General features: G+C 36.0%; 2 protein-coding genes across 4 annotated transcripts in view; both read right to left on the reverse strand.

The window, feature by feature from the left end:
- Positions 1-367: 367 nt before the first annotated feature.
- Positions 368-5,410, reverse strand: LOC140807179 (uncharacterized). Its single transcript, XM_073163918.1, is given in 4 exon segments — positions 368-1,497; positions 1,499-1,533; positions 1,831-4,149; positions 4,468-5,410. Coding segments are annotated over 4 exon segments (4,161 nt in total). The 3' UTR covers positions 368-633.
- An 828-nt stretch (positions 5,411-6,238) lies between these two features.
- Positions 6,239-20,548, reverse strand: part of LOC140830057 (bidirectional sugar transporter SWEET17-like) — a 50,514-nt gene continuing 36,204 nt past the window's right edge. The window contains exon 5 of one of the 3 annotated variants that reach the window (XM_073193345.1): positions 6,239-8,302. In XM_073193345.1, the coding sequence (XP_073049446.1) occupies positions 8,153-8,302 (150 nt within the window). In that variant the 3' untranslated portion in view covers positions 6,239-8,152. The remainder of the gene's footprint in view (positions 8,303-20,548) is intronic. The other 2 variants (XM_073193342.1, XM_073193338.1) reach the window with 2 other exon arrangements.

Here is a 20,548-nt window from a genome sequence, read left to right on the forward strand (position 1 = left end):
CTTAGGTCCGTGCTGATGCGCAAATGTGAAAATTCTGGAAATGCTAGACACGGACCCCGTGTAGGGGTCCGTCCAAAGGTCCGTGCAGACTCGGGTTTTCGGCATCTTGGAAGGCTCAATACACGGACCTCGTGTATGGGTCAGGAAAGTGGTCCGTTCAGACTCGGGATATTGGTTCTTTCGAATATCTAAACACACGGACCCCGTGTAGGGGTCCGGGGCAGGGTCCGTTCAGACTCGGTATTTTCACCCCAAATTTTTTTTTTTTTTTTTTTTTAAATAAATCCCTACGCACTCTAGACCCAACACATAATGCAAACCAGGAAAGAATAATTCGAGACATCTGCACAACAAAATTTAAACGCAACCAAGCACACAAGATGCAGGAATTGTACAGAAACTTCCCTGGCCTATTTGGCGTTCTGAATCCGTCGTTTTTATAGAATCCCATGCCTTATAAATCCCGCCACCGGTGAATAAGTTACCTGCACCACCAAACACTGAGATCAGCTCACGAGATAAGAATAAAACAAAACGAAAATTAAAATAAAAACGAAAATAAAAAACAAAACACTGGGTTGCCTCCCAGCAAGCGCTAAATTTATAGTCTATAGCCCGACTGTACTCCCTTATTTAGTTTGGATCCTGCAGATCCACAGTGGTTTGCACGTCGGGGATTGTACCTCCATGGTAAACTTTCAGCCTATGCCCATTTACCTTGAACGCTCCGGTAGCTTCGCTAGTGATCTCCACTGTCCCATAAGGAAACACTTGCGTGATGGTATATGGTCCTGACCACCGTGAACGCAACTTACCTGGCATCAACTTCAGTCGAGAATTGTATAGTAGTACATGTTGTCCCACCACAAATTCTCGACCAACAATGTTCTGATCATGCCAGCGTTTGGTTTTCTCTTTGTAAAGCTTGGCATTCTCATACGCCTCCAACCGAAACTCATCCAATTCATTCAACTGCAGCACTCTATCATCACCTGTGGCTTTAGCATCAAAATTCAAAAATTTAGTCGCCCAGTAAGCCTTATGTTCAAGTTCAACAGGTAGGTGACACGATTTCCCATACAGCAATTTAAAAGGAGACATGCCAATGGGGGTTTTGAACGCAGTGCGGTACGCCCAAAGTGCATCGTCGAGTTTTCTAGACCATTCTTTCCTCGAAGCACCGACAGTCTTCTCAAGAATGCGTTTCAGTTCTCTATTTGAAACCTCGACTTGGCCACTAGTTTGGGGGTGATAAGGTGTTGCCACCTTATGTCGGACCCCATACTTAGCCAACAGACTGTCAAACTGACGATTACAAAAATGCGTACCTCCATCGCTAATAATGGCTCTAGGTGTGCCGAAACGTGAGAAAATATTTTTCATAAGAAATTGAACAACAACCCTAGAGTCATTAGTTTTGCATGCAGTAGCCTCTACCCATTTAGACACATAGTCCACAGCCACCAAAATGTACTTGTTCCCAAAAGAAACCGGGAACAGGCCCCATGAAATCTATACCCCAAACATCAAATATCTCACAAACCAAAATATTATTAAGAGGCATTTCATGTCTTCTAGAGATATTACCTGTGCGCTAACAATTTGAACATTTTGTAACATATTCATGCGCATCCTTAAACAAAGTAGGCCAATAAAAACAAGACTGGAGGACTTTGGACGCAGTTCTAGTTGCTCCAAAATGGCCCCCAGCCGGACCAGCATGACAATGAAACAAAATTTCACTTACCTCTTCCTGGGGAACACATCTACGGATTATACCGTCTGCACATATTCTAAACAAATAAGGATCCTCCCACAAATAATATTTCAGATCTGAGAAAAACTTCTTCTTTTGTTGATAAGTAAAATGGGGAGGTATGAACTTACTTGATAGATAATTAACAAAATCGGCATACCATGGTAAACTGTCGATTGCAAAGAGTTGCTCGTCTGGGAAGTCATCACGAATAATTGCATTACCTGAACTTGGATTCTCCAAACGAGAAAGATGGTCTGCAACCTGGTTCTCTGTTCCCTTCCTATCGATGATGTCCAAATCGAATTCCTGCAAAAGAAGAATCCAACGAATTAGCCTTGGCTTTGCATCCTTTTTAGCCATCAAGTATTTCAAGGCGGAATGGTCAGTATGCACGACTACTTTGCTCCCTATCAGATACGATCTAAACTTATCAAGAGCAAAAACCACGGCAAGAAGCTCCTTCTCTGTAGTGGCATAGTTCAGTTGGGCGGCTGACAGTGTCATACTAGCATAGTAGATGACATGAATGCATTTATCCCGTTTTTGGCCCAACACTGCCCCTAGAGCTGTGTCACTTGCATCACACATCACCTCAAATGGCGACCCCCAATCAGGTGCTATCATCACTGGTGTGGTGATCAACTTCTCCTTCAGGACCTGAAATGCCTGCACACACTCATCAGAAAAATCAAATTTCACATCTTTTATCAGTAAATTGGTCAGTGGCTTAGAAATGCAGGAAAAATCTTTGATAAAACGTCTATAAAACCCTGCATGTCCTAAAAAATTACGCACTCCTCGGATGTTTGTTGGGGCAGGGAGTTTCTCTATCACTTCAATCTTAGCCTTATCAACCTCGATTCCATGTTCAGAAATTTTATGCCCCAACACGATCCCCTCTCTCACCATAAAGTGGCATTTTTCCCAGTTCAGCACCAAATTTGACTCCTCACATCTCTCCAAAACTTTAGACAAATTAATCAAACAAGTATCGAATGAAGAGCCAAATACAGAAAAATCGTCCATAAATATTTCAATGAAATCCTCAATCTTATCATGGAAAATTGCCATCATGCATCGTTGGAAGGTTGCTGGTGCATTACATAGACCGAATGGCATTCGTTTATATGCAAATGTCCCATAAGGACAAGTAAAAGTGGTTTTCTCCTGATCTTCAGGGTCAATAGGAATTTGCATATAACCTGAATAACCATCCAGGAAACAGTAAAAAGGATGCCCAGCTAACCTTTCCAACATTTGATCAATAAAAGGGAGGGGGAAGTGGTCTTTACGGGTGGCGTCATTAAGTTTTCTATAATCAATGCAAACACGCCACCCTGTAACAGTTCTAGTAGGGATTAATTCATTATTCTCATTCTTGACAACAGTGATCCCACCCTTTTTCGGAACTACTTGCACTGGACTAACCCACCTACTATCAGAAATCGGGTAAATAATACCTGCGTCCAGTAGCTTAATCACCTCTTTCTTTACCACCTCTTGCATAGCTGGGTTCAGTCGTCTTTGAGGTTGGGTAGAAGTCTTGTGGTCAGTCTCCATCAGAATTTTGTGCATGCACATGGATGAACTGATCCCTTTGATGTCTGCAATGCTCCAACCAATTGCTTTGATATTATCCCTCAGAACTCGCAGCAGCTTTTCTTCCTCCAAACCTGTCAAGATAGATGAAACAATTACTGGCAGTTTATCATTGTCAAGCAAAAATAAATATTTCAAATGAGAGGGAAGAGGTTTCATCTCTAAGATTGGGGCTTCTTCAATGGATGACCTTAAAGGTCTTGGGACATGCCCAAGCTCCCCAATCCTAGAGTTTACCGTTCTCGAGATCGGTCTGCCTGCTTCCAGATAAAGCATGTATTCCTTAACATCATCATTCTCCAACTCTCCTGAACATGAATCAGTCAAACAAAACTCCAAAGGATCTTCACCGATCAATTCCTGCAAACTGCACTCAACAAGTTCGTCAGTAGCATCAATTCTAAAACAATCAGATTTATCATTAGGATATTTGATAGACTGAAAAACATTAAACACCACACTCTCATCATTCAGTCTCAATACCAACTCACCCTTTTGTACATCTATCAGAGCTTTCCCAGTGGCTAAAAATGGTCTTCCTAAAATTAGAGGAATCTCACGATCCTCTTCCATGTCTAACACAACAAAATCCACTGGAAAAATAAACTTGTCAACTTTCACCAACACATCCTCTACAACTCCCCTAGGAAATTTAATTGATCTATCAGCTAACTGTAGAGAAATTGTAGTTGGTTTCACTTCACCTATTCCTAGTTTCTCAAAACATGAATAAGGCATCAAATTAATGCTTGCACCTAAATCACACAAGGCTTTAGCAAAAAATGAAGTTCCTATGGTACAAGGGATAGAGAAACTACCTGGATCCTTAAGCTTTGGAGGTAATTTATTTTGTAAAATAGCAGAACATTCCTCCGAAAGCTTAACTGTCTCAAAGTCAACCAATTTCCTCTTGTTTGATAAGATTTCTTTAAGAAATTTTGCATATGAGGGCATTTGAGCTAAAGCTTCTGCAAATGGGATATTTATGTGCAGTTTTTTGAAAATTTCAAGGAATTTTGAAAATTGAGTATCCAATTGCAGTTGCTTAGCTCGTTGGGGAAAAGGGAGCAAATTAATATCAATATTGGAGTTCAAGTTTAGGGACTTACCTTTCTCCTTCGTGTCATTGGATCCTTGCTTTGATAATTCCTTCTCCTTCGCATAATTATCGACATCAACCACCTCTTGCTTTATAGGAGACGTCACCGTGACTGCATTGACACCTTTAGGATTCTTTTCCGTGTCACTAGGTAGTGAACCCGGAGCTCGTGTAGACATTTGTGTCGCTAGCTGTCCTAGTTGAGTCTCCACTCTTTGCATCATGGCATCATGATTTTGCCATCTCATCTCATTCCCTGCTATGTACTTTGCAAGCATGTCCTCAAGGTTTGACTTGCCATCTTGTGGCTTAAAACCGGGTGGCATAGAAGGTCCAGCACCTTGTGGAGGTTTAGGTGGTTGTTGAGGAGGCCTTTGCTGTGTAGGATGCTGTGGAGGATTAAACTGTAATGGCACAACAGCATTTTCTGACTGTCTCCACCCGAAATTTGGATGATTCCTCCAGCCTGGATTGTACGAGAAACTGTATGGATTGTTCTGCTGACGCCCCTGGTTTCCCAAATAATTTACTGAATCCCATCCAAAACACTGTATTTCCTCACAAGGAATATCCGGCATGAATGGCATGTCGCAAGATGGGCCACCACCCATTTCAGCATTTCCTTGGATCTGATTCACTGACTTGACTGGTATTGACTTCTGCGCTTGTAACTGTGACATCTGATGTGTCAATCCATCAAGTTTTGCTGTAATCGCTGTCAAAGCATCCATCTCAAGGAATCCTACTTTCTTCTCCCTGCGGTTGTCTTGCCAACCCACATTGCTCTCGGCCATATTAGATATGATTTCGAGCGCTGCAGTTGGCGTTTTCCTGTATAGACTCCCATTTGCTGCCGCATCAAGCATAGATCTCACAGAAGGATCTACCCCATAGTAAAATGTCTCCACCTGTTGGCCTACTGAAAAACCATGTCTCGGGCACATTCTCAACATCTTTTTAAACCTCGCTCATGCTGAATTCAGTGATTCCCCATCTCTCTGTCTAAATGAAGTGATTTCATTTCGCATTTGTGTAATCTTAGTAGGGGGAAAATACCTGTGCATGAAGAACTCAACTAGCCCATCCCAAGTAGTGATAGAACCAGCTGGAAGGTCGCGAAGCCACTCCATAGCTTCTCCTTGCAAGGAGAATGGAAATAGTCTGAGTCGTATGGCATCAGTACTCACCCCATTGCACTTGATCGTATCACAGATTGACAGAAAATTCTCCAGATGTGCATTGGGGTCTTCAGATGGTGCTCCACCGAACTTTACTTGCATTTGGATCATCTGGATGATGCCTGGCTTCAGCTCGAATGAATTTGCCTGAATCGTAGGGCGGATGATACTAGACCCATAACCTCCAAATGCTGGCCGATGAAGTTCCATCAACGTACGTTCATCCTCTTCTCCGGCCATTCCTTCGAATTCTGATTTAAGATCTATTTCAGGTTCTGCTTCAGACTCGGACTTAAAAGACAGGTTGTTGTTCCTTCGATTTCTGCGGATGCTGCGAAGGGTGCTTTCAATCTCCAGATCAAGTGGCACTAGATTTTTGACGTCCTGAGCACGGTTCATATAACACGAGCTAACCCCTGAAATCAAAAATTTAAGTGCACAATTTAAGCCCCAAAAGAGTATATAATAAGAAAAACTGAAACAAAATTAATTAAAATACTAAAGAATAGAATAACTGAAAAATTTAAAACTAAGAATAAAAGCCTAGTCTCAAACAAATAATTTATCCTAATATTAAATAAATAGTCCTCGGCAACGGCGCCAAAAACTTGACCGACGATTTCGGTTGGGAATAATCCTAGCAAGCGGACTAGGTCAAGTTATAGTAAATGGACGAACAGTCCAAGTATCGATCCCACAGAGACTATTATTTAAGTACCAAGAATTTATTATTTGATTTAATCTAGGCAACGATAAAAAGTGATTTGATGATTATTTAAATTAATTAAATTGAACTAATTTATGATAAGTAGATGACTAGAATCAGATTAACAGAAACGCTTGGAACTCGGGGGTTTTCGAATTTAAATAAAGTGACCGGGACACACAACGGTAACAAACTCAGATTTTATCACGCACTGGAATAATTTAACCACAGGTTATTCGCTGTCACGATGCAATTCTCTAATTTAATTATAAATCTATTTCTAGAATTTATAATCCTATTTTCATTTAACAGTCCAATTATTTCTAATTGAATTTAATTAAACAAAAACGCATTTAACAATGATAGAATCGCAGCTGTCGCCTAAAATCGCACACTGAAATCGAATACTATTTCTAGTCGATTTAACCGTGTGTTGATTAATATTTTTGAAGCTAAATTCAATCTATTTTCTTTCGAGTCAAGATCAAACAACAAACATACAATTAATTGGCCAAATTAAAAGCATGAAAATTATGCAAATATTAATCAATAACAAGAAACAATTTTATTAATCAAACGATCCAATGAATAAACAAATCAATCGTTTGTCCCAATCGTGGTCCCGATCAACAGAGAAACTACTCCATAAATTCAAAACTAAATTCAAATCTAATGTTTGAATTCATGTCTGAAATTACGAAAATAAAAGAGAAGAGAAAATCTCAGTGATGATGTGCGGGTCTTGCGTGTGAAGCGCGCGATTTCCTCTCGTCTCTCCCGATTTTCTCCCAAGCCGTCACCGTCTTCAAGAGTCAGGAAATTTTTCGCCTTTTCTCCCAAAAGTCGGCTGCTAAGGGTTCTGCGTCCCAGAAAGTCCCCCTCAATCTCTAAATTTCTTTCCTTTATTCTTCCAAATCTTCGCGAAATCTGATCTCAAACTAGGGTACACGGACCCCGTGTCTACCTCCGGCTTCGGGTCCGTGTAGTCGCGATTTAATTATATGTCTGGGAGATGCTGGACACGGCCCCCGTGTAGGGGTCCGGGTGAAGGTCCGGATGATCGCGCAATTTTCTTTTCTCGGTTGTTTCTTGACACGGACCCCTGCACGGGGTCCGTCTTTGGGTCCGGAGTGGCTCGAATAAATTATTCTCTTGGCTTCTTTAGACACGGACCCTTGCACGGGGTCCGTGTATGTGTCTGGACTTTGGCCCTTTCTCTTGTTTTTCCTATTTCTCCGGGTATTTCTGACGTGGCCTTGCGAAGTTTGACTTTTCTTTCTTTTCTTTGGCTTTTATCATCTTTTGGTCAAACCTGCAAATAGCCATAATGAGACGAATTAAGCGCAAAACCCGGAATAAAAATGCCAGATAAGCTCGAATACGACAAAATAAAGACCCTAAAACGCTATATAATTCGTGCTTATCAAGTAGCAAGTTTATTAATGTGAATATTCAAATAAACGAATGTAAAAATTGCCAAACCGATTATTTAAAATAATTAATTCATAAACGATCGAATCCATACCTTTTTTGAATGTCACATTTGCCATAATACATGATTAAACTTTTAATTGTATCACTAGCTAGCGTGATCTATTAATTATTTGAAATTTTCAGAAATCCAAATTTTAAACGCAAAATTCATGTTTTTAACAATTATAAAACTCCATTACCTAAGTCATCTTCGTAAATATATACAACATAATATAAGAAAATACAAAATCAAATATATTAAATATTTCCTCCCTATTTTCTTAATTTCCATTTATTTCTTGATATGAAATCAAAATTTGAAGAATATGGGGGTTTCTTTATGGCTCGACAGTGGCATTGTGGTCTGAAGTAGATGGAAGCAGGCGCTGTGTCATCCATCCTTTATCTTTTGATGGTCTTGGATTCTTGTAAATTGCATAGAGAAACAACTGCAGGGCTCCAAGTAAAAATCCAATCACATTTGGTACCTAATTCATTTCATTCAATCCAATGTATTTAATAATCAGATATTTTAAATTTTTTCGAAGTATAAAGGAAAAATACCACAAATACATATATGTAATATTTTATAAATATACAGTAAAAATTGATATTTCTAATGTTACCTAATCAAAAAAATTTATATGCTATAAAATAAAAGGAAAAAAAAAGGAAATATTTTTAAGAAAATATACATTGAAAGAAAAAATAATTACTTTTTTAGAATATTTATTTAGATTTTAATTAGACATAATTACATATATTAAAAACCAGAATTGTCAAAATGGATCAATAGGACGGACCAGCCAACAACCCGTCCCAACCTGCTATTTGGCATGGCGAGGTAGGTCGACCCATCATTTGGGCTTGTTGGGATATTACCAACTCAACCCCCTATTTGGCATGGTTGGACTGACCAATCCGTCAATTTTTAGTTATATTTAACAGTTTGCTGGATTAACCAGCAACTCGTCAAAACCAACCATTTTGCAGGCCGAGGTGGGCTACCCACCATTTGGATGAGCTAGAAAATTGACAAATCAATCGGTCTATTTGGTCAGACGAGAACGAGCCTTACCTATATGACAAATTATTAAAAGCTATCAAATTTAATTAGGTCAGTAAGGAAAAAGGTTGAGGAGCACAACACCTTGAAAAAATCACATCATACTATATATGTAAGGAAGAAAAACCTGATATATTTATCAAGCCATATATTTCCTGCCACGGGTCAATGAGATCGTCCGATTGTTAAAATAGACTCTCAATAGATCTTATGATTGATTATCTTTGTCCAAATATATGGGGGTCACCTTTGACTTCTTGACCCCTCATAAAATTTTTTGTAAATCAATGATAATCATTGAATCTAATTCGAGTAGATAATATTATCGATGTTAAACTAATGTTCGGCAAGTCAATTTTTTACTTGAGCTTTATCGACTGTAATGTATAAACAATCTTTATTTTAATAATAGTTTACGATTTTATCCAATTATGACATTTATTTTATTTATATATCCATGAAAACTACATTGATAAAGACCTTGAATATATTATAAGTACCATTAGGTATGACTCTCAACGTAAGATCATGAAGCTTATTAGGAAGCATATTGTATATTCTAAACAAGTTCTTAATCGATTCAACAGCCTAAAATAAGGATAAAAAATGTCGATTTAGCTTGATACTAACATCTGCGATATAAACAAGATGTTTCATTAGTAAGGACATAATGATGTCTATTCATACAAGTGGGTGATCATTAGATGATGGACTGAACAACCATCCATCAGACTATTCAAGTGAATATCACTTATCTAGTAAAATAGTATGCAGTTATGGTTGTACATCACTAATGAATTAACCCGGGACAACGTAAAAGCTCTATATGCTATCATGCACTTTGATTCGTTACCAACTGCATTGAGAGTCATCAGGAGGCGATGTTATGTGTTATTTACGTAAGAGTCAATGCATTGTAGTCAAATATTCACCGTTTGTCTACGGGTGAAAATATTATATGTGATCTTATGAGTTTATAAGTTGATTCCATATAATGAAAGATGTGGAAGTTAACTTAATAGTTAATTAAGTTAAGAGTGTGGAATGTCTGTTTTAGTGAAGGAGTTCACAAAATTTTCATCTACCAAAAATTGATCAGTGAAAAATTGTCCTTTGAAATTTTTATTTTTCATTAAGTGAACGAAATTTGTATCCTCGATGCATCGGCATTCTGATCGTGGATCGTAGTTAATAATTAGTTAGTTATGCATAGTATTTTCAAAAGTAGAAAATACATCCACGAGAGATTTTAAATAATGAAATTACTATACCCTGATTCAAATAGGATTCCTGATTAGATCAGAATTAAAATTTATAAATATTTTATTAAGAGTTTTATGAAATAACATAACTTTTTGCAAACAAATTTTCTCCACAAAATTTCATCTCTCTCTCTTTCTCGGTAAAGTAGACCCTACCCCTGCGGGCACTGCCCGCAGGGTAGATCTAACGGCTCGGAAAAATCCGAGCCAATTTTTTTTTTTTTTTTTTTATACATGGTGGTGGGCCCGGATCACTCATGTGGAGTGATCCGGGCCGTTCCCTTCCCGTGCAGGCACTGCCTGCACGGGCAGGGTGAAATAATCCCTCTTTCTCTCTCCCTAAGAAAATTTCGGCCAGTCCTATTTTTTGTGAAGAATTTTTTCGGCGGCTTCTTTCATTATATCGCCCCCGGATATCTGAAATTCCGCTCGGTTAAATCGCGACACAAATTTTGTTTAGATCTCTAGTGCGATCTATACAAAGAATTCAATCTTTGATTGTGGACTTGATTAGACGATCGGATAAATGAGTAGATCCGTTATGGATTTGTTAGAATAGTCATATATGCATAAAACCCGGAATAGTCGAAGCTTATATTATATATGAAATGGTAAGTTAAACTAAACACCATATTAATATTTATTTAAATCATACGATGCCTAAAAAACGTTTTAAACGTCAAAAAAAAATTAAAACTAATGTTGCATCTTGGGTATGAGAAAAAGGTATTCCAACAATGGTATCAAAGCCAATGTTTCTCAATCGCGTGACTTTTTGTTTAAATCATGTTGAACGAATTTATGCGGTTTGGCCCGAAATAGTTCCTGGATGAATATGTGTGTGCGCTGCAGATTTGTATAGCAACCACTTCCCAAATTTGTTTTTAAATTAAAAAAAATTATTTCGAGAGCTGTTTTGAGCAGAGCAGTGCGCTGCCTGTTCGCAAAATAAATCTGCATGCTGGAAGCTGCCAAAATATTTCGGGAAGAGTTGGGCAGTGGGTATACATAAATCAAGGATGTCTGAGATGATCTCGGGTGGACCCTGGCCCATGGGCTCGACAAATTTGTGATATATACAATTTTATAATTTATCAAAATTATGGGCCAAAGTTGAATTTTTTGAAAATTAGATAATTTTGTTAGTGTAAATATTTGTAACAAAATCATGGAATTCTCTTATAAAATAATTAATCTAAAAATGAGTTTTATTATTTATGGTAAAATTTGTTTTACAAGAAATTTTATTACCAATAAATTGGATGATTAAATAAAGGTATTTATTTAATTTTCAATTTAATCTTAATTATGATGATTAGTGACATATTTGTAGGATACATGATTTATTGATAATATTTGATATTATGGTTTATATAATATTTGATATTATATGGTAAAAGGATGATCAAGAGCCATGACCAATTTTTAGGTTTATGTTATGATAAATTTTTTAGGTTCATATTCAAGCTCCATTTCTGGTTATTCAGCAATAATATGAGCTTTTGGATTAGGAAAATGATCAACTGACTGCTGGATTCATCAAAATCAACGTGCTCAACTGAAGTAGTTTGTACAACTGAAGTGTTTGCAATTTGCTCAACTGACTCAACAACTTCAGTTCCAATTTATTGGATTTTAGTTTGGTATACGACTGCAAACGACTCTTCAACTACTGATGAGTTCGGAGCCAATGATTCCCCATAGTTTCAGACATGAAATATTTTTCAAGAACTACAACTTCAGTAAGTTGAACTTCCATAGGCTGAACTAGAGAGGAACAAGTTGAACAAGAGTAACAACTTCTCTCACAAATTCCACTTCTTCATTCTCTAATTCCAAATGTTCTTCAATTCTCAACAAGCCAATTACTTCCACAGATGGAGTAGAAGCAGTTTCAGCAACAAATCATTCAATGTGAACAAAAATCTCCTTATTCATAGTCTCTTGTTGAATTTGAACAGATTCTTCCATTTCCGATTCCTCGGTTTCACCCCAAATGGATTATTTTTTAAAATTTCTTTCTCATGACCTTCTAGAATGCTTTTAGTTATTGTCTTAAAAATGTCATCAATAGTAATCTGCTCATCCTAACTGGATGATGTTCCAACTTGGCTTGTTTTTTATTGATCTTAATGAAGCATTTTGTTTGGAGCTGGAACTGATTAATCCTTTTTTGTTGTTCCTATTGATTCTGTTCATTTTTGGTAGAGTCCAGATGAATAGAGTCCTTGGTAGATATATTACTCTTGTTGTCAATTGGAATGAACAACTGTTGGTTCATCTCCTAGAACATGACTTTCATTTGCAGTGAGCACAAATCTACATTCAACTGAGTGAACGTAGCTCGATCATCGTGGGCAGTTGAATAGGTCAATTCATAATTTCTCTTCAATTCTTTATAAATCAAGGTCAATTTCTTAATTTTCATTATATTAAAGAAATATTCCCTCCTCTCCAACGCATGAACCATCGATACTGCTTTCATAGCCTTCATCACCATTTTCTCAAGAGCAATTAACTTCTTTAAAGTCTCATTCCTCTTCAGTTTTCGAGCAGTAATGATTGTTATAAAATTATACCATTCATCATAGTATTCAGTTTTGTACTCATTCACCTCTTCCATTAACAAATTTATCTGAGTTTGGACTGTAGATAATGGTTTGGAATCATCAATTTCAACCATATTTCCTTTCTTTTCCCTTTTGTCCCTTTAGAAGAGAATCTTAAGTCATGTCCAGATCAGTTGTACTCAATTCAATCCATGATAATCATGCCTTTAGGCCATGCTGTCTGTAGTATGCTAGGTTGAACAATTGTTCACAGAGGAGAAGCTATCCCAACCAAGGTCAAATTCTCTACACATTTAGTAGAAACTTTCTTGTCAGTTTCCTTAACAGGAGCTTCCTTGACATCAGTTTTGTTCAATTTCGGATCAATTTTCTCCGCCTCAACCTTCTTTTCTTTCTTCTTCTTCTTCTCACTTTCGTTATCAATGGGAAAAGATGCTAGTTTTCTTGGAGTAGAAATTGCTTTAGTCTTTGTTGTCCTAACCTTCTTAACCGGTGGAAAAGGTACTTTATCATAATCACTTTCAAAGGTTATTAACTTACTGTTGGCTTTTAACCTAGTGGCTAAACCGACTTTGCTCATCTCAACCTTAGATTTCTTAGCTTGAGCCATTTCTTCTCCAATCTTCTTCTTTACCTTTAACATACTAGCAGGTGAAGTAGTCAGGGCTTGGCCCTTTGGCCTCAAAGCCGAAATGCTCTATGTATTGAGCATCCTAAGCTTGTGGAGAGTTTTTATTGCATTTAAAATTCCAGAAACCTCGATGTAGAGAAATGCGGTTACATTTCCTCCAAATCAGTAGTAGAGATACCAGAGAAGTTAGTGATTCCTTCTTAAGTTAACTGAAACAAGGCTGCAAAAAATCCCTTGTCAATTAGTAGGGAGTGACTGTTGATATTCATAACAATCTTTCTCTCTTCATAGAATGAACTCTTCTCATAGTGCAACTTTGTCACAAAGATATCCAAGGAAGTAGTAGAAAGAAATCCTCTGAGTTTAGATGAATCTAACAATCGAAAAACTCATGAGATTTCTTTGTCTTCCTTGGTATAAATTGAATTGAAATCTACAACAATGGAATTTAATATTAAGCTACTTAAGATTATGTCATTTCGAAAGGAAATCCTAACAGATTTAAAAAAATTTCTATATGAGAATCAAGAAACTAAAAGCACAAAGAAATGCAGAAAACACTTTGAACAGTGAAGGAACAATATAAGGAGTTAAACTCAGGAACTTATGTACGATGACTTTTTGAATTTCCTTTAACAAGACACGTGTCATTGGAACAAAAAAATTATTTTTGAAATATTTAGATACTGATTTTAGGAAAACTGAGTATTCAAGCGTAAGGAATTAAACTAAATTAACAATCATTCTACTAAATGATAATATCAGTTTGTCCAAAAGTAGAAAATTTCAGTTTAGTGAACTACACTGACTTTCATTGAGTTCACGGTAAACTGACTTGTCTTATCAGTTGACCTTCTTAAAACTCAATATTCTTTGTAACTTAAGCATCAAGATAAATAAATAAGCTATAAAATATTTCTAAAGTAAGAAAACTTAGTCCTTGGTAGTGGCTTGGCGAAAATATCCGCTGCTTGTTGATCATTTGAGATATATTCTAGCCTTATATATTTCTTCAATGTATGATATCTGATTAAGTGATGTATGACAAAAATGTTTTTGGTCCTAGAGTGTAGAATTGGATTCTAGTTGATCACTATGGTACTTGTATCTTCACAAAATATTGATTACTCTTGTGCAATGATCTCATAATCTCTCAAATGTTGTTGAATCCAGAGCTGTGGGGTACAGTAGCTTCCATCAGCTAAGTACTCTGCTTCAGTTTTGGACGTTGCTACATAAGTTTTCTTCTTGCTAAACTAATAAATCAGTCTGTCTCCTAGAACTGATATGATCCACTAGTACGTTTTCTATCAAGCTTGCACCCAGCATAATCTGCATCTTAATAACAAACTAAATTGAAATAATAGTCTTTATCATACCATAGTCCAACATTTTTTTTGCCTTTAAGATATGTAAGAATTCGTTTGGCAGCTAAATAAGGAGATTGATAAGGTTCAAACTGAAACCGAGCACACATACATAGGACAAATATATTATAAGATTGACTGACAGTTAGGTACAATAAAAATCCAATTAAGCCTCGATACATGCTTAATTCAACTGATATCCCCCCTTCATCGTTTTCTAGTTTAACTGATGAGCTCATCGGGGTTGATGTTGTATACATATTTCCATTCTATATTTATTGATTAGTTCATTTGTGTACTTAGTTTCATTGATGTAAATATCATTATCCAATTGTTTAACTTGCAGGCAAAGAAATAATATCAGCTCACCCATCATGCTCATTTCAATTTGTCTTGCATCAGCTTAGAAAACATTTCATAACATTCGAGGTTAGTTGACCCAAAAATAATGTCATCGACGTAAATTTTCACTAATAAAGTATGATCTATTTAGTATATTTAAATAGATTCTTATCAGCAGTGCCTATGATAAAATCATGTTCAATAAGATATCTAGATAGTGTATCATACCAAGCTCTTGAGCCTGTTTCAGACAATATAAAGATTTGTTCATTATATAAACATGATCAGAAAATAAATGGTTGATAAACCTGATGGTTTTTCAACATAAACTTCCTCTTATAGTTGTCCATTCCAGAATGTTCTCTTTCCATCCATTTGATAAACTTTGAAATTATAGTAAGAGGAAAATTCAAGGAATGTCCTCATAGTTTCCAGTCTAGCTATTGAAGAAAAGGTTTCATCACATTTAATTCCTTCTTCTTGCCTAAATCCTTGAGAAATTAATCTTGATTTGTTCCTTACCACTGTGCAATTTCATTGAGTTTGTTCATGTACACTCATCTTGTATATATAACTGATTGATAAGAAGGTTTTGGAACCAAGTTCCAAATAGAATTTCTAGCAAACTGAGTTAGCTCTTTTGGAATAGCATCAATCCAACTATTTTCAGTTAAAGCTTCATCAATGTTTTTAGGTTCAATGTTATAAATGAAAGATAGTGTAAAAATAGATTGAGCGTTCGTTCTCTGGTTGTCACTGGAGCAGATGTGTTACCTACTACTAAGCCAGGTAGGTGATTCTTGTTCCATCTATAATTGGGTTCATCAATGTTGTTATGCGGAACTGAATCAGTTTTTTTGTGCTCAGTTTTGTTGGCATCAGTTAAGTTGACTTCATTTTTGTTCTCATCAATTTTATTTTCAATTTTTCTTTGTGTATCCGCAAACTGGTCAACTGGAACACCGTCTTGTTCAACTGTTGACCAAATAGCTCATGCTATGGAGATTGAAGTGTCATTTTGTTAATATGGACCTCATTTTTACTCTCGTCTTTGAGATTTATATCTTCAAATTAATTGTTGAAATCAGCTGGATCAGTTGACTAGCCAGTTTACAATGTTCATCAAAAACAATTTGCATTGATTCTTCAACATTTAAAGTTCTTTTGTTAAATACTCGATAAGCTTTGCTAATTGAAGAATAACAAAGAAATATAACATAATCTAACTTAGCGTCAAAAGCAGTCAGATGATTTTTACCATTATTGTGGATAAAAAATTTGCACCCAAAGATTTTGAAATAAGATGCCATAGATTGCTTGCCACGTCAGATCTTATATGCTATCTTGCCATGTTTCTTGTTATGCATAGATATGTTCTGAATATAACATGAAGTTTCCACTGCCTCTCGCCAAAACTTTTTAGAAATGTCAGAATCAGCAAACATTGTTCTAGTAGCCTATTTAAAATTTCTATTCCTGCTCTTTGCAAGTTCATTTTGTTGAGGTGTTCAAGTTGCAGAGAACTCATGCCTGATTCCATGACTTTCGAAAAAGGTAGATAAATTTGGTTGTAAAGTTTAGTTCTTTTATCAGATCTGATTTTGTCAATCCCTTTTGATTTTTCATTTAAAAGTTTTTGAAAATCTTGATCAGTTGAGCAGCAGTTTCATCTTTTGATTTTAAAAAAGACTACCAATGTAAACCTTGAAAATTCATCAACAATAACTAGAGTTACACAATTTGTTATTAAACAATGACCTAACTTGCTTCCCAACTGAGAAGCTCAACAAACTTTATCCATGGAAAATTCTATTTTGTTCAAAACAGTGACCAAATCATTCTTACTCGGATTTGCAATGGCTTAGAAATTTAAATGGTTTAACCTCTTGTGACACAAATAGTTTTTTGGTAAGTTAGAAGCAATAAAGCACACTGGTTCACTAGGTTGTATAGTCCAACTAATTTTGTATGCATTTCCACATCTGTTACCTATCATTATAACGCATCCAGAAACATATTTGAAAATATAAATATGTTTGTGGAACTCAATTGAATAGCCATTATCACACTGTTGACTTATGCTAATCAATTTTTTTTAATATTTTCAACAATTAGTATATCTTCATTATTATGTAACAATGGATAAGCTTACCATTACCCACGATTTTACCTTTAGAAGCATCTCCAAAAGTAATCTTAGGTCCAGTAAACTGAGTTAGTTTAGATAACAGTTTAGCTTCACAAGTCATGTCCCTTGAACATCCACTAAGAATGTACCATACTGACTTCTTGATTAGTTCAGTTTCTATGTTCTGTTCACAAATGAGGAATAACTATTGGTACTCATACCTACTTGGGTCCACATGAGATTAGTTCTTTTGGAACAAAAACTTGGATCAGTCTAACAGATCGGCCACTTTTTTGTTCCAAAGAGGTTGTACATATGCATTTTTGTGATATGTTTTATGTACCTTAGATACAAATGTTGTTTGGACCTTCCAACGCCATCGGGCTTTGCAACTTGACGAATTGGTTCATTATGTTAATATACCAAATTAGATATCAGAAAGTGAATGTACTTCTCTTTTCACATGTTTAGCTTCCGTTGAGTAACAGAGTAATAAATTCTTTCATTGTTGTTAATACAAGTTTTGTCTCCAAATTATTTTTGCGACTCTTGAATTTCATTTAAGAAACTGATGACTTGTTCTAAGATGAAACTAGTTCAATTAGCTTCGTATTATCAGATTTTAACTTCCGATTTTTATCTGGGGCCCTGTCATTCTCAGTTTTAAGATTGACAATCTCTGCTTTTAGACTCAACATCTCACTAGATTTTTCCAAGTCAGGTTCAGTTTCGTTGTCTAGGAGATCATTTTGCTTAGCTGTAACTTCCTCAAATGAGAGAAAAATTTTCGTACTCATTTACCATCTCATGAAGTGCAGTGACAAGATCATCTCTTGTGAAATCAGTTGAGCTAAAATATAATACTTGTTCACTGGTAGATTCTAGCTCAGCATCATTTGCCACCAAGCACTTCACTTTCTCATTATCACTTGAACTACTTGAGCTTTCTGACTTAGATGATTAACTGTCAGAGTCATTCCACTTTGATTTGATTTCCTCTGCCACCAACACCTTATGCTATTTGTTAAAGACTTTTTTTTCATCTTTGGATCCGCTTCTGTCTAAAGACTTATTGTCCTTCTCAACCAATCTCTTGTAATTCTTATTTGGTTTGGTATAGTCAGCTATAAAATATACAGTTTTGCCACAGTTGAAACAAGCGTTGGAATCATAAGTTGATTCCCTATTCAGATAAGATTTTTGGTGAGAGCCTTGAATATTTCCATGATTCTTCCTTAGAAACTTGCCAAAATTATTCACAAACAGTTACATGGCATCAGTACTCAACTTCTTGGTTGACTTCTCATTCGAAACTGATGGTTCTAAATTCACCAGTTAAGGCCTTTGTCAATTGAGAGGTAGATTGATCATCCTCTCTAGTTCACAACTCAAATTCATAAGCTTTTATATATGTGAATAGATCATGTAGTTCCAGCTTCTTTAAATCTTTTGATTCTCACATTTCTATTGTATTCAAATCTCACTCTTTGGGCAATCCACGCATTACTTTCAAAATAACTTCTCGGTTACTGTACACTTTTCCAAGTGCACTCAATTAAATGATAATATTATTTATCCGTTCATCAAATTCAAACATTGATTCTCCTTATTTTATCTTGATGCTATCAAACTTCTGTATAGCAACAGAAAGTTTATTTTCTTTTGTTTTTTCTTTACCCTCGCACAACTAAATCAGTTTTTCTCAAATTTCTTTTATTTTCTTGCACATCTTGATCTTGCGGAATATATTCTTGTCAAGATTTCTTTACAACATGTCTTTAGTCACATTATCGATGTTGGCTTTCTTCTTATTATTGTTTGTCCATTCATCCTAGATTCATCCCCAGGCTTTTCAATATTTTGAAGTTTTCAGTCAGTTCTAGCAATAACAGTTTTTTTTGCTTTCACAATTTTTAGTGATCCATCAGTCATGATGTAACACATATCATCGTCTTATGAACTAAATGAGCATGCATCCTTATCTTCCAATAATCATATTCTTCTTTGAGAACATTGAGATCTTGTTGATTTAGGCCGTTTTAGAAAATGTTCAGAAACGAGAATAAGCCGTCTCTGTTACCACTTGATAGAGTCGATTGAAACGTTTAGAAGCATGCATCCTAAAATTTCTTTCTTCAATAATAATTCCATCTGGTTAGAAACTTAACTTGGTATTCTCGATTATTAGTGTCAGTTTGCTAACAAAAATATATGCAGAAAGAAGCTATACCTGACATATTAGAACAATTCAAGTAATGGTCTGACTATGTAAATCGAATAGTAACCTTAAAATAAAATGTATGCAATTGTGTTTCTGAATGTTCGGAGAACTTAAACTCCTACGTCACACCCCTTTTTCCTTTCTGAAGGCTCACACTAGGAAGCTTTGGTCTTTACGGGCAATTTACAAAACCCAATTCATTTTTGACATAACATTGTCAATCTGAAACCCCTCGTCTACTCAACTAAACGAAGAAACAGTATACAAACTGTTCTCGAATGCAATTAATTTCAATGAATCTTCCTAGAACTAGATGACCCTTAATGATCATATGCAACTATGTAAAGTGGGCTTGAGTGTACGACTAGTTTTATTTGTAAGCTTAAAAGCTTGAATCAAATGTTTGTCTATGTAATCTATCATATGCAAATGTTACTAGACGCTCTTATGATGATCTGATGGGTGCAATCAGACTTCAGTTCTAAAATTCTTGATCAAGGGGTTGATGAAAGTAATGAGGCTAATTAATGCCAGCTCTAATAAGAATAAATGATATTTTTAATCACATGAAGTTGTCAACACAAGGCTAGCTGTATCCCTGAACCATTGGGGGTCACACAAATATTGGATTCAGTTTTCCTGTGGAGATATTCAAGTTCAAGTAATTGAATTCGACGACTGTAGTTTGATGGAGATCAAACAGCGTGCTTATAAAGTATTTTATAAGTTGATTTCATATCATGAAAGAGGTGGAAGTTAGCTTAATAGCTAATTTAGTGGGAGAGTGGAATTGCTTGTTTTAAGGAAGAGTTCAGAAAACTGCAACTGGAAAAAATAGATCAATGAAAATTTCTTCATTTCATTAAGAGATCAAAATTTTTATCCTCAATACATCGGCTGTTAAAAAAATATTATTCCCAAGAATTTTGGTGTATGACAAAAACAAGTCAGCTTGAAATCAACTACGGTTCGTATATGAGATATGCATCAGTTCAACCGCTTGGTTCGTCCACTGGTATATCTTCTTAACCGGCTAAAGCTCCAAGAAGTCTCAACCTCTTACTTCAGACCGTTAGCAGATTCATCTTGGACTTTAATGACTCTCAGAACCGGATCATTAAAGAGAACTACTTATTGCTCAAAGACA

This window comes from Primulina eburnea, chromosome 1, assembly GCF_022965805.1.
Source record: "Primulina eburnea isolate SZY01 chromosome 1, ASM2296580v1, whole genome shotgun sequence".
Taxonomy (NCBI): domain Eukaryota; kingdom Viridiplantae; phylum Streptophyta; class Magnoliopsida; order Lamiales; family Gesneriaceae; genus Primulina; species Primulina eburnea.